General features: G+C 46.8%; 5 protein-coding genes and 1 non-coding gene across 6 annotated transcripts; 2 read left to right on the plus strand and 4 right to left on the minus strand.

Annotated features, from left to right (window-relative positions):
* Positions 1-436: 436 nt before the first annotated feature.
* On the plus strand, positions 437-1,571 carry EDB82DRAFT_575177 (uncharacterized protein). Its single transcript, XM_025735213.2, has one exon. It carries the CDS (start codon positions 874-876, stop codon positions 1,465-1,467), a length of 594 nt encoding a protein of 197 aa, XP_025585942.1. The 5' UTR covers positions 437-873; the 3' UTR covers positions 1,468-1,571.
* On the minus strand, positions 1,572-3,954 carry EDB82DRAFT_499624 (uncharacterized protein). Its single transcript, XM_025735214.2, has 4 exons — positions 3,606-3,954; positions 2,833-3,549; positions 2,495-2,778; positions 1,572-2,436 (listed from the first exon to the last, which is right to left on the minus strand). Exons 1-4 carry the CDS (start codon positions 3,785-3,787, stop codon positions 1,688-1,690), a joined length of 1,932 nt encoding a protein of 643 aa, XP_025585943.2. The 5' UTR covers positions 3,788-3,954; the 3' UTR covers positions 1,572-1,687.
* Positions 3,955-5,069: 1,115 nt separating this feature from the next.
* Positions 5,070-5,191, minus strand: EDB82DRAFT_t136. The gene has a single exon. It is a non-coding gene; the product is annotated as a tRNA-Thr (tRNA).
* A 1,748-nt stretch (positions 5,192-6,939) lies between these two features.
* Positions 6,940-8,321, minus strand: EDB82DRAFT_174719 (peptidase family S66). Its single transcript, XM_025735216.2, has one exon. The coding sequence runs from the start codon at positions 8,185-8,187 to the stop codon at positions 7,108-7,110; it is 1,080 nt and encodes a 359-aa protein (XP_025585945.2). The 5' UTR covers positions 8,188-8,321; the 3' UTR covers positions 6,940-7,107.
* A 278-nt stretch (positions 8,322-8,599) lies between these two features.
* Positions 8,600-12,218, minus strand: EDB82DRAFT_566911 (uncharacterized protein; the record flags this gene model as incomplete). Its single annotated transcript, XM_025735218.2, has 5 exons — positions 11,911-12,218; positions 11,600-11,857; positions 11,295-11,541; positions 11,187-11,232; positions 8,600-10,792 (listed from the first exon to the last, which is right to left on the minus strand). The coding sequence occupies exons 1-5, from the start codon at positions 12,095-12,097 to the stop codon at positions 8,600-8,602; spliced, it is 2,931 nt and encodes a 976-aa protein (XP_025585947.2). The 5' UTR covers positions 12,098-12,218.
* A 113-nt stretch (positions 12,219-12,331) lies between these two features.
* Positions 12,332-14,489, plus strand: EDB82DRAFT_499632 (CoA-transferase family III domain-containing protein). Its single transcript, XM_025735219.2, has 4 exons — positions 12,332-12,922; positions 12,986-13,284; positions 13,340-13,840; positions 13,894-14,489. The coding sequence occupies exons 1-4, from the start codon at positions 12,550-12,552 to the stop codon at positions 14,416-14,418; spliced, it is 1,698 nt and encodes a 565-aa protein (XP_025585948.2). The 5' UTR covers positions 12,332-12,549; the 3' UTR covers positions 14,419-14,489.
* The last annotated feature ends 71 nt before the right edge of the window (positions 14,490-14,560 follow it).

Raw genomic sequence — 14,560 nt, forward strand, 5'->3', positions numbered from 1 at the left:
GTGATTTTTGAACCCTAATACTGACTTCATCTCTCTGTAGCCAAAAGCAATAATAGATAACGTTCGCAAAGCAACATTCAAAAGCGCTGCTTAGCAGCTAGCTATCACTTGTTAATTCAACACATAGTAGAAATTGTATATACTATCAAACTATGCAAAAGACAAAAAATAGCCAATCTTGGCAGCCTCGGCTTAAACTAGGGTCCATGTGACCTCTTTTGTGCGATTAATAGAACACTAGAAGAGTGCATAGGTTCTAGAGGCAGGGGATGCTAAATTTAGAGACGACCTGAATGGTTTGAACACGGGGGCTGTGTATTTCGCTTGTGCTGCTATTAAATTAGTGGCCAGAATGTAGCGATACCCATATTTATCCCAGGCTTGGGGGCCTGGACCTGGCTTGCCTGGGTAGTTCGGCACGGCCGATTGAAATCTCAAGGCTCTCAACAATGCATCACTCCACTAGTGATGTGGCACCCTGGAGAATTCAGGGAGATTTGGGTCGTTGAGTTGCAATGGACTGTGGAGAAACCTCGTATTCCTTCGCGAGGTGGGCTATATGCCCAAGGGGAAAAGAAAAAACAAGACACAATTTGGTGACAGATCCACCAATTTTGGTGCAAGCATGTCTGGCATATTTGTTTCCCCCAGTCGGCATCTTTGACCCAGTCCCCATGGCATGGGGCAGCTGCCAGCAATGATCGGCAGTTATGACGATGCAAGATGGAGATCAACAGAAGAAGAAATTACATATATAAGATCATCGTCTTCGTTCTCATCTAGGTATTATCTACTCTGTATCTCACTCATCCAACCTTAATACACTCAACTACTCCAACCAAACACCAGGCACCACCACCACCAACCGCCAATATGCAGATCAAGTCTCTTCTCATCACTCCTCTCGTCGCCGCTGGCGTCGTCTCTGCTGCACCCAAGGCTAGCAGCACCCCCAAGACTGTCAACTTCCAAGGTCTTGCCCTCCGATCTGCTTCTCCCATCCACTTCAACTACCTCCAGGCTTCCAAGGAGTCTTTCGAGCTGAAGCTCAAGAACCAGGACGCCAGCTGCTACGACACCAAAAAGCACAACGAAGCCACTTTCCAGCTCTACGGCGATGAGCTCTGGCTCTACTCCAAGGGCAACCCCCGCCAGCAGGCATACGTTGACTTTTCTGGCATGGGCCAGGGCAAGTTCGGTTACACCACTGGTGCTCAGCCTATCCCCAAGAACGCTCAGCGAAAGGGCTGGAAGATCGACAAGGACGGTTTCCTCACCTGCGACGGTGCCAGCTTCGTCGCTTGCCCCAATGGCGACAACCTTGAGAAGACTTCTTGGTCTGTCTGGGTCTACAACAGCATCAACAACCCCGGTGGCAACAAGAACTGTCTCCCCTTCACCGTCAAGGCTGCCAAGGTTGAGAAGCCTGTCGCCTGCATGTACTCTGCTATCCAGCCCAGCGAGTAAATTTAGGTTCATGTTGGAATGTTTCTAGTATATATTTTTTGCAAAAACTTTACGACGTCGTTGGATATAGAGAGCGAGATGTGTCTCAGGATATTAGCGTTTTGATTTGGTTCCAGAACCTGAATTAATTTATTTTCAATCTTGCCTACCGTGCATCACATATAGTAACCAGGATTTTCGAGTAGTATGAAGCCTATACCATTGACGTGATTGCTCAAAGTCAAAGTTGTAATGGTGGCTCGCGATCTGTTGTAGCAGTGATTCCAGCCAGCAATTCCTCCCAGGTTGAGTCATCAATCCCTTCCAAATCTAATACTGTATCCGTACGCGTATTACCAGACCCTGTACTTGATAGATAACCTCCCGAGCTTCCCATTTCGGACGCGTATGGCCCATCACCACAGCCAATGGAGAAATCGAGAGGACCGTGATTCGTCCCTCGTACTTCATCATACGCTACAAACACGGCCCATATCATGTCTGAAAAGCCGAACATGATATCAGCCTCGTCGCCGGTATTCTGAACCAATGGTGACAAATTCTTGAACTTTGACTGCAGTCGTCTTGCTTCACCCTCGAGATCTGCTGCCCTCTCTATGGTAGTTACATCATAGAGAGATGTGCCGGGGTACGAGAAGCTTGCGTTGCTGAGAGCAATCCTGATATCCCTGAAAATCTCCGGCCAGATTTTACTAGCATTAGACAGACACGAAAGGGTTCTGCAAATCTTGGCGGTCGTGTAGAAGGTGATGTACCACAATTCTTCATCCGGATAGTCCATCACAGTGTCGTTCAGAGATTTGCAACTGCGCAGCAAATTAAATAGAATAGACATTCTAGTGCTGACAGAGAGTGACGGATTGCTGGTTGCGAATGAACTGGCGATAGATGAATGATCCCAGAAGTCATCGTGCAGCGAGACTTCGCCTATTAGCGTATCAAGTAGATGCAGCTCAATCTTGATCGAAACTATGGCTTTGTTAGTACCCAAAATTGACCAAGAGGAGATATGGGAATCTCAACTCACAGTTCTCTTGGAAGGCTAGCGGGATAGATGCTTTGAGCAGCGTGGATTCGTTACTCAGAGTTTGCAAAGCCATTGCACTGATGAACTCGCCCTTGACACCTGTGTTCTCCAAATCATCATAACCAAATGTGTCGCATATACGTCGACTCAGTTCATTTATACGGACGAGATACGCAATGAGATCATCACTGGCGTACTCTTTTGTTGCTGAAAGTATCTCCCAACTTTGCTTTATATACCCAGTGTAAGGAATGGCGCAACGAGTTCTGAACTTAGTAGAAACCCTGCACAATTAGTATTACTCCTGGGTCTAGTCCTGAGTCCTAGGGATGCCTTACCAACTGGTAGTGCAGTATGTTCCAAGGAGAGCCCGTAATTGATCCGTAGAACGAGCAGCCTTTCGGCCAGAGGCTGTCTCATCTGGCCCGAGGTCTACTGTACGCCTTGTGTTGTTTGGATTCTGGTCAAGTCCCAAGTTTTGAACCAGTGATACACAAAGTTGTGCGAGCTGAACAATCTGTTGCTTCTCATAACTGAAGAAGTACTGATACCATGCGATATAAACTAGAAGGCCCTGGAGGAGTTCCAAGCTACTTTCAGACTGCATCAGGACTCTCTGATGGGCTTGCATCCTGACTTCTTCTCCGATTTGTCGTTGAATGGTGCAGTTATCTACTTTCATTGTCGCCATGATGCACATGAAAAGGAATGGCTTTGCTGTTTTGAGAGATTGAATAGTAGTATCAGGCGCGATTGGAACAAAGGGGAAGTGTGGAACAGCTCGAGTACGATAGTTGTCCAGTAGGGTCTGTGCCTCCTCAAGAGTGATGAATCCATGATCGATGACATCCAGGCTTTGTCGTGGAGCAAAGCTGCGTGGTAGTGACGATCCAGAGATACGGTTCACACCCAGCGTATCAATATCGAGATCAAGATCAAGATCAAGATCAGCAGATGATAGCTGTGTAATGAAGCCGCTTAATGGCGTCCCCTTGGCCCTTTCACTGAGCATGGATAAAACTCTATTCAGTCGCTGTTCTAACAGCCTCGTACGACTAGTGACACAAGTTAACACCTGAACCGATCTTTTTGAGGCTTCATCTAGACATACGAGGCGCTTGATGGGCTTTTTCGCTTCTCAACGACATTCAAATAAGTGCATCGCTTGCCAAGGCGATTGCAACGCTGACACTCATCAGCTGAGAGGGGAAGACATTTCGACTTGACTGACGTGCAATTGACACAAGCTCTTCGTCTTACACCAACAACCTTTGATGAGCTATCGGTAGGCATTTCGTATATCGTATCGAAAGATATTACGACAAAATGATCATGAGATTTGGTTGCTACTTGCAATAGACCACTGTTAGCAGGCAAGTCTCTATTTCGAACTCTGAAGGTCTTGGGTGGCGCGGAGTTTCCGTCGGAGCTGTTGACAAACAAGGATGTGCAGGATGACGTTTATTTGCATTATTTATAAATGGATTTCCAAGGCCAGCGCCTATGGGCTGGAAATCGAGAGGCCCCGGACTTAGGACGGCTTGCAGAGTGACGTCTGTCAGCATCGAAAGGCCAATGAGCATATCTCGTCTGACCAACAAATCTGGATGAGTGGCTGACGAGCAGATGATCACGTAACATCCTTGTTCCAGCTTGAAAGTGGCTTGTAAGCGTTCTGACAACGACTGGCCAGGTCAATTGTTCTCAATACATGCACAAAACAAGCATTCTGAAACTATAGCAACACTTTCAAATTGGACATTTTTTTGAAGCGGCGCACAACAACGATGGGATTTCATTGAATGCGCGAAGTGATGGATCTGAGTAATATGATCTGCGGTCATGTCTCTCTTCAATGAATTGGCCAAATACAATCATCTCCTTAAACTGGCCAAATGCATGCACCTGCGCCACGAATCCTTCTTGAAACAGGGTTAAAAACACAACAGGGGAGAAACTATAGCTGTGAGTCGATGGCAGTATTACTAGTAAAGAATCTCGAGATTCTTCGAGTATGCCAGGCTGAGTGCGAATATGATTGGATTGGAGAAACGCGCGAAGAAAACTTCACGATGTCTTACGCTATGAATAAGAGCCAGCTCTATGAACCAGTTCGTCAAAGAAAGACGTGCTGCTCTAGAATAGTCGTAGATTTATGGCAGGAACACTAGTCAAATAGGACGAAGGATATGTTGATGCAATTGCATTACCTTCAAAGTTCGGTCGACGTGATGTTAAACTTTTCAACATTAGCAGGCTAGTGTGTAGTTATTATACTTATTATATATTTATACTGCAGTTATAATTTTATTTGACTATTATCACAGGGGGAATAGCAACCCAATTATATATATATATCTTGTTAGAATATTATATCTTTTCAGCAAGTTAATCGGGTAAGTTATATCAAGCTACTATAAATATAAAGATATTAATTACAGATTCGAAATTTAGTAAAATAAAGATAAGTTCTTCGAAGAAAGTATTTAACCTTGGAGACTTACTTGCATTGTCTTAATGCTGCTAGACGTGGATAAATATTATTGATAAAAAGTTCAAAAAAGAGATGCTTCAATAGCAGCTACTGGTTTCGATCCAGTGACCTCCGGGTTATGAGCCCGGCTGAGAGGGGTTAGTAATTGAATGAAAATCGACATTTGAACAAGACATACCGCGCTTCCACTGCGCCAAGCTGCTTTCGCTTGAGCTTATGTAATGACAGAAGTATCAGTTAACCTCATATACCCTACCTGACATGTCTTGGAGAGAAGCAGGTATCAATCCCATCCTTGACGTCACACAACCAACCACCAACTCATAGCCAAGAGTGAACACAGTCAATTGGTGCTGGCCTGAGTTCAAGTTTTTGTGGTATCACGCCACGTTTTACTTCAACGGCCAAATCCACGGCCTCTCTGTTTGTCTGTTGTTTCGTTTATCTCTGGTTCTATCTTGGCGATCAAGCTAGGCTTCTTCGGCTTCTAATAGATCTACATCAAAATAGTCCCCCAGACACGATCCATGTCATCCACACAGTTGAGGATCTGCGGAAACGTTTGCCTGTCTTTACTTCTTCTCTTTACCAACATGCTTCAACCCCAAGGCGTGGAACGGGCGTGGTTGTTTCGGGAGCTTCGGAGGAATGCGAGCAGCTCATTGGCAAAGGCTGGAAGCACAGCCGGGCTGAGTCTATGATCCATGTTTCACAAGCCGTGTCCCAGCCTTTACGAAGTAAAAGGTGACGACAATTCCCTGGGGAAACCAAGGCCAAGAAACCTCGAGATTGGTTGTGTCTTAGCACCCCGCAGATCTAGCGCTTATATCAGGCCACCACGTCACGTCAAATGATCTCCCAGGCCACCAAAGCAAGGGATTGACGGCACTTTAATATTCCCCGAGCCCTACGTACCATCCGTCGGTGCCGGCCATTAAAACAACAATACCACCTACGCCCTTGCTTCGTGACTCATTTCGCCATTTTTAACATGCATCATAACCATATTTTGTTTAACCTTCTTGTCTCTGCTTTCCACAACTGCTTAACATTTACGCCTCAGAAATTATGTTGTTGCCAAACATGATGCGCCGGTTTCGGGCCTCGTCTGTAGGGAGAAACCTTTACAATATCTGGCTATTTGTCTTCGCCCTCATTGTCTTTCTAATATTCGTCTCGACTTTTCTTGTGCAAGGAGGGACCATTGACATGCCTGACTGGACCAAAGATCTTCGAAAGTACGATGGCGACGACTGGGATCGATATGCTTCCATATTGATCGTAGCTGTCTGCTTTTTCTTCACATTGACTATGATTACGGGTGTGGCTATTCTACGATCTGGCAGATATTAGAGTTACCCAGCAAAAGCCGGTCAAAAGCTTTCGACTCCTGAGCCCTCCCTTCAAGTACATTTTCAGCCAGCAACGTGGCCACTTCGCTGGAGAATGTCAAGGGAGGCTCCTCACCATAGCAACGAAAACGATGCATGTATGGAATGCGCATGTCGCGAAACGGTTGGAATCCGCGGAGCACATTTGTCGCCCTTCCGCGCCACAGTCATACTCAGTGCCAACGAAGAGACCACCTACGACCGAGTCACGTGTACCACGAGCATACATTATGATCTCGTCAAACAGCTCAAATAGAAGAGACCTTTCCTACTATGGGACGCCCCTTTTTATTTGGTACTGCGGTATGATGCCATGGCAAGAACTCATCATGGAATACAGGCAGGGATGCCCACAACATGGATATGCAGTCTATTGCTGTATCTGCGTCTAGTCTCGAAATTTATATCGTGGAGGTTAATATCAAAGGAAGAGACGCTTTATCAGAGTTCAAAACGATAAATGAATTCTCATATGACTGTTGAACAACCGAGTCAACAGGAAGCGCAATGGAACAAAGAACAGGATCATGGGTCACCTTCGAGCTCGGCGAGATGAGATAGGCGAGCTACTAGCGGTCTATCATGATGACTATTTGCAAGCCTACAAACCTTGGAGTAATGAATGTACATGAATAATAAGGGATACTGGAACGTACATAGTTTATGATAACGAATTTATGAGGTTACTATTATGGCCGGCCACCTGCATGGATGATTATGTTTCTTTCTCACTCAACTCCGGGTTCCAGTACTGTAAAAGTGCCATTCTCAGAATCAAGCTCAGCCAAGGCATCGTAGGGCAATGTCAACATCGGCACTGTGTGCCCTATATCTATATTAAACAGAATCGGGAACTTCTTTGACGCAAGTCGCCCCTCGCACAAAAGACCCGTGATGATATCAGCATAAGTCTGCCTGTCCTCATCCGAATCATAACCGTATGGTCTTCCTACAACTAGGCCCGCAGCCTCCTCAAACACACCTTGGGCGATCAAGTCTGCAAATGCCGCCTGGACTCTGTGAGGAGGATTCCCACCGGAACCGTCTTCGTTTGTGGCCGTCTCCAGAAAAACAATCCGGCCGCGCCAGTCGGGGACGATGGCCGAGATGCCACCCAAACGTGCAACGACAGTAAGACACCCTCCAAATAACCTGCCCTGAGCCTTTCCAGGTCTCAGCCACTGCCATTCGCTTGTCCTGACAACCGCTGGAGGCTCTGTTGATGTTGGATCCTGGAAGAAAGGTGCCCCTCTTGGTGCGTAGTACGGTGACCGTGGAAGCTGGCCAAGCGGCTCGGGAGATGAGATCGCGCGCAGTAGATTATCCACACAGAAATGGAGCGGTGTATTTTTATCGTTGATATTGTTAGGTTCACCGATTTCGGGAACAGCACCGGGGCCATAGAATGTGCGCAGGCCTGTCATGGCGTATAAGAACCAATGCAAGCCAGTGATATCCGAGTATCCAACCACGACTTTGGGGTTGGCACGGATTGCCTCATGAAGGTCTTTGTCGGCGATCAGAGCAGGAAGAAGTTCTGTGAATGTTGTGCCTCCAATGGTGGTGATAACGGCAGAGATACTCGGGTCTGAGAAAGCTGCGCGAATTTCGGACAGTCGGTTCTCAATACACGACTGAATTCCCTCGACGTCGTTGAATAATGTTTGAACTTGAAAGCCTTTTGTTGAGAGAACGGCACTGGCTCTGTCTACAACGGCTGGGAGGGTGCTGTTAATTCGTTCTGAAGGTGATATGAACGCAATCTTATCACCTGGCACCAAGTGCTTTGCTCGGATAGGTGACGGCATGTGGAGTGGTGTGTGGAATTAAAAAAGTCCAAATGGTATGTGGAAGGATTCGTGAGGTATAAGCTTGCAATGTCAAACTCGAGATTTGAATGTGGTATGATGGCAATGATGTCAAAACGAGAGGGGCTGACGAGGTGGGTTTTAATATCTCAACCGACGATTCAATTAACGTTATGTGACAAATGAGATACCAACTATAGCCGCCCGTTTATTAAGCACGACATATTGACTAACATGATATTCATTTAATTTCATATATTAATGGCCAGGTATATTTGTCAGCTCGATGAAGCTATCGCGCCCTTCGGATGTCCGAAAGGATTGTACCGAACAAAAGTTCCAGCCTTGTCACATCGAGTATCCACATTAAAATTTCTCTCATGTCTCCCATTATCAGGTTCAGTATCGCGGCTCACGTTAAATCATCACCCATTGTTTGCGTATCAACAATCGGAAACAACGACATTGTCGTATCAAACGAGTCAAACCAAAGCATATTTGGAGAAATCCCCAGAAAAGCATCAGTCACGTTCCCAACTTCAATCTCTGATTGTTCCCCTCCTTCAATATTATAGCCTTGCTGGTCACTCGCCATATCTTGGTTTGATACCTGTCCAGGCCTAGGCGTCTGAGGCTGCGTTTGGAACCCTTCAGATGGCGGTATTCTGAAGTTCATCTCTGGCTGCTGAGAACTTCGCAATGGTGATTTTCCTATGGTGTGAATACTGCCAAAGAGACCATTGACCAGATGGCCTTGACGTTCCATCCGTAATCTGGCTCTGTTGTCCATGTAAATCTCACATGCTCCCTGTAGATGATCTAGGATCATGAGGTGGCGTTTAGCTACAGCATCGCAGCGGGCTAGATGCTCGAGAACGCTCCTCGCGGCGTGGAGACTCTTTTCAAGTGGGAACGAGTTGTCGAAATCGCCAAATATGGCTGCTCCGAGTACTAGACCAGAAACGAATGCTGAGTTACCCACTATGGGCAAACGCTTTGGGATGGTGCCTGCTTTGAGAAGGGGTTGCAGCAGGTCTACTGTCCGTACGGCTGATTGGAGGCAGGAATGGACGAGTACCTCGTTGGATGACGAGGAACGCTTAGTAGATGCGCTGGACGACTGCTCTGCTTCTTCAACATGTTGAGAGACAGCCTTGTGTAGAAACGGAAGCGATAGCAACATGATGCTCCAGTGTCCCGTCAATTTGAGGTGCATGAGGCCAATGTTCGGCTGGTCCTCACCACTCTCGTCACTGATCAGTTCCTCTTGTGCAATTCCGTCAAGAGCCAAGCCTTCACCACACTGTGAGGTCCATCTTCGGAGATGCTTGCTGATACGTTCCAGTATTTCTGGGGTGATCATTCTTTTAGCATATACGTCTGTAAGAATCGATTCGAAGATCATTGACAGATCATTACAAGCCGAGTAGTTTTGTGGATTTGTCGTGTCACGCAGCTCGGACGTCGAAGGAGGTCGGCCGAGCGATGCGCTCATGAACAAATCGAGGATCCGGATGCCTTTCCAAAGCTGCTCTCGTGCCCGCCCCTCAGTCGATGAAAACAAAGAGGATATATCATGACGGTGTAGTCCAATCGCATACGCAGCTCTTACGCCCATGCCGAGGTACATGAAAGCTGCGTTACGACGAGATGCACCCAAGAGATACATGGCGATGAGGACCAACGCCTGGATGGTGATAATTCCGGGTTCTTCTATCAACGTCTCAACTGTCAAGTATCGAGCATAGTTGAAGAAGGTCTCGGCCTGATCATCCTTGTCTTCTGGTCCAGTTTGTGCACCAATGGCAAATACAAGAAAGTAGACAGAACTCGCTGGATCAGAAATGTTCTGTCCGTCCTCTATCCACTTGAGAATGTCATGTTGGAGTTGTTCTTGGTCGAATAGTAGTAGCACACAATTAGTCGACTGCATGTACCACTTCAAGAGGTAGTTGACTTCCTGATCCGTTTGCTGTGAAGGCGGATTCTGAGCGCTAGATAGAATCCATCCTCGCCTTGTTTCAGGCGATGATTCGACAATTCCATGCCTCAATGGATCGTCGACGAGGGCACAGTCTCCTATGCTACGACGTACGATTCTCCGGATATTTTGTAAAAACGACAGTGTCGCAGAGTCGCCAATAAACATGTATTCACCTCTTGTATCCTGCACAAGACGTGACATCCGCGGAAGCCGTTCAGGTTGTGTATCCGACAGCAATTGCAGCGACGAGGAAGTCTGATCGTCAACATAGGTATCCTCTGTAGATGCCAATCCTGATCTGGACCCAACAGTGATACTACCAGCTGGAGTATGCTGTTCCGTGGTATTACTCAATCTTTCAGGGTCTGGGCTAGGCAATGATGAAGCAACAATGCGTCGAGCCCCAAGACCCGAAACTGACGGGGACTCCCGACATTCATGGCCGAGACCTCGCTTGATGCAGCGAGCACAAGGGCGTCGACCATCGCATCTTTGCTTGCGACGTTTACAACTTTCGCAGGCTTCGGCGCAACGTCTCCTTTCGCAATCTCGGACCCTCCTGGTAGGCATTGGATTGATCGTGGGTTGACAGACTGATTGATTGAAGCCGCGGGCCGCCAACTGTCGGATATGGTCCAGTCTTTATTGGTTCGTGAACGGCCAAGATGGGGTAATTTTAGGTGTCCTGTCCGCTGACGTAAATTGGTCTAGGCTTACCATTCCGAAGGGTGGGACGCTGATAGCCGATGGAATATCACCCACTGAGAGGCGGTGAGTACAGAACAGGCAGTGTGTTTATAGCACCATTTGTAAGAAGTTTGGACATATTGGAACAACAATATGGCATGGAGGAATATATACGATAGAATCATAGCAAATCGGACGAAACATTAAACAGCATATTGATGGTTTTTTACATTGCAAAAATGGTCTGACCCTAAGACAAATTGGAGATAAATTCCTCAATCTTTGCTCCTACCTCCTCTGGTGCCTCGATGCAATGCCAATGTCCTACTCCAGACAAAACATGTATATTCTTTGCCGAGCTATCACATCCCCATCTATCATAAATGTCAGTGACTGGTACAAGACACTCAGTTGGGTAGTTTCAAAAGTAACTTACTCGTTTGTAATTTTCTGTGCATCAGGCACAGGACTTGTTTTGTCCTCCTCGCCAGCCAAGACCAGCAATGGGCAGTCAAGGCTGGAATACGCAGGTAGTTCCGCCTTTGCAATTGCCTGGCATAACGCATTGTACCCATCTGGCTTCTGAGATAGTAGGAGAGCTCTGATGAATGCTTTTTGAGTCAATGTTGCTTTTGAACCCGTCGCAGCGAAAGGGATGGTTTTGGCCATTGGCTCCATTCCGTCTATCACACGCCATTTTAGCAAGTCATTTCATTCTCATACTTCACTGAAATGACTGACCTTTCTTAACTGTCTCTATACGAGCATTGAAGATATCCGCCAAAGCAGGTTTGGGTAGCACAGGACCTATGAGAACAGCTCCGCGCAGACGGCACTTCGAGGCCAGCATTGGGACAATGATACCGCCCATCGAGTGTCCAGCAGCAACAACATTTCCAGAGGGAATGTTTAACCCTTTCAGTAACTCTTCGACATCACTAGCTATAGTTTCGAATGTGGGAGCTTCTGCCTCAGGTGATAATTCAGACTGGCCACTTCCTAAACGTTGTTCAGTGTCATGTTATGGCGAACGGGTGATCAGAGCTTCTCACCATAGACATCCAAAGCAACTGAGCTATATCCAGAGGCTGCAAGACTGTGCATCACAGGTATATAAAACGAATGGGACGATCCCAGGCCATGGATAAATACCAGCACTGGACCAGAGTTCTTTGACTCTGTCTCAGCGTCTACGCGAGCGTAGAACAGCTTCTTGCCATTTACGTCAAGAAAAGGCATGATCTCTTCTGATCACAGAGAAAAGCAATGAAATAGTAAGAAGATCTCAACGTTAAGTCCTGGCTCACGATGTATTTTGCTGAGCTTGGGTACCATATGTCAACTGAAATGCCTCAAAATGTTCTAGCGTTACCACTCACTGTTAGGTCAGTTTTACTATCGGAAGTCGGGTCAGAGTTCCTCGGCAATGGGGTCAGCCGACCTCAACCTGAATTTAACTCTGTAAAATTATGGGGACTATGAGACAAAAGTCACTTATGACAGAACTATTCTTTCAACATTACAAACTCCAGTTCAAAAAACTACAGGATTGTAGTGAACAACGTTTTCATAAACTCATTGTTGGAAATTGAAACGTGTGTCCTTATATAAAAACGCCTCTCAGCAAGCACATCGCAAGTTTATCTGAAGCAGATATTCTGTATAGCCAATCACCGTTAAAACGCATCAACATGGGTAGCCTCGGCAATAACAGCTACTCCTCTGTCGAGGAGAGCAAGCGAATCTTTGACTATATATGCGATCAATTCGACGATACAGCTCTACCGGCTGGTGTGAAGGAGCTTAGGGATAGCATTGAGTTTACCTCAAGCCGAGATGCACCGTACTTCCCTATCCCCTTCAAAGAGACGGAGACGACCGCGGCGTTAAAGGCAGTCGAGGGTGCCGTGGCTTGCTTGTTGGCAAGTTCAGTTACTGGCGAGTCTCAGACTAGGAAAATGAACATCAATTTGGAGAAGACGACGGCTTTCCTTTGCCAGGCCTACATGGCCAAAGTCGGTGGTCTTGGAAAGCTCGATCCTGGTGTCAAAGCTAAGCTCAAAGGTCAGTCAGTATATATGACAGAATCCTTGCGCTCCGAAAGAAAAGATGATTAACAAATACTAGATACCGACTTGCTACAAGCGCAATCTAACCCATATCGTCGCATGTCAGCAAATCTCTATGAGACTAAGAACCCTGGAGAGTACTATCACATCCATGGATCCCTAGAGGCTTCAACAACTTTGAAAATGATAGGTCTGGAGCCTTTTAGACCAGATCTGCAGTCCCATGAGAGCATAGTGGATGCTATCGAACCTGCTGTTCGAAAGTTTAGCGTGGAAGAGCTGGAGACCATGAATGCTGCTAATCGACAGGCTGGAGTGCCTGCTTTGAAGCATGAGGATTTTGTTGAAACACAGCATGTAAGTGCTTTCCACAACCCAACTTCTAAGACGACAAAGCTAATTTGCTGATCAGGGCAAAACAAATATGGCTCTTCCACCATGGTCAGTGGAAAATCTCGAGTCCGAGACACCCAAGTGCCCTTTGACCCAAACCTCAGAGCAGCCTACAAGGATCCTGTCAGGTATCAAAGTTCTTGAGCTCTGTCGTATCATTGCCGGACCTATCATAACGCGTATACTCGGCGAGTATGGCGCTGATGTCCTCAAGATCACAAGCCCTAACCTCAGTGACGTGCCCTTCTTCCAGGTAGATGGAAACATGGGCAAGCACGCCGCAGAGCTCGATCTGAAGTCACCTGATGGAAGAGCTCAGTTCGAGCGTCTCCTTGCTGAAGCAGATGTTGTTGTCGATGGGTATCGTCCTGGCGCTTTGGAGAAGCTTGGTTATGGAGCAACTGCATTGACGAAACTCGCTAAAGAGCGCGGTAAGGGTTTCGTCTATGTAAATGAGAATTGCTTTGGTTATCAGGGCGAGTGGGCTGGCCGTCCTGGCTGGCAGCAAATTGCTGATTGTGTAAGTCTTTCACAACGAAGGTTTTTCATAGAGGAGGACTAACGTCGCTACAGGTCACTGGAATAGCCTGGGAACAAGGCCGCTTCATGGGCATGTCTGAACCCATGGTTCCTCCTTTCCCCATTTCAGATTATGGAACAGGGTGCATCGGTGCTATCACAGCATTGATAGGCCTCTACCACCGAGCAACCAAGGGCGGATCATGGCACGGAAAGGCATCACTTCTTCACTACGATCTCCTGCTTTTCAAAGTCGGGCAGTATCCCGAGGACATAAAGGAAAAATTAAGAAAGGAAATTGGCCCAGACTTCCTGGCTTTGCGACATGCTCACAGCGTTGATCAGATTTCAGGAACAGCGCTGTTGAGGATGAGGGACATATATCCGGAGCTCTTTTCAAGCGATAAATATGTCGAGAAGTGGTACTCTAACGCCTACAATGCGGAGGTAGAGGCCGTGCCCCCTGTGGTAGAAATTGAAGGTGTGGATGTTGGATTTAGGAGAGCAAGTCGTCCAAATGGTGCAGACGAGCCAACATGGGATTTTGGTCATGAGCCGGATCACAAGCTGTCGAAGTAGCATTCGACAGTTAATTAGCTATTCAGTATTGAGTTTGACGGTTACAATATACACGTATTTTATATATTAGACTATCTATTTCCCTCTGCCACAAAGTATTGTAATATGACAGCCTGGTTTTGCAGCCATGGCTCAAGAATGG

Source organism: Fusarium venenatum, assembly GCF_020744135.1.
Source record: "Fusarium venenatum strain MPI-CAGE-CH-0201 chromosome Unknown EDB82scaffold_2, whole genome shotgun sequence".
NCBI classification, from domain to species: domain Eukaryota; kingdom Fungi; phylum Ascomycota; class Sordariomycetes; order Hypocreales; family Nectriaceae; genus Fusarium; species Fusarium venenatum.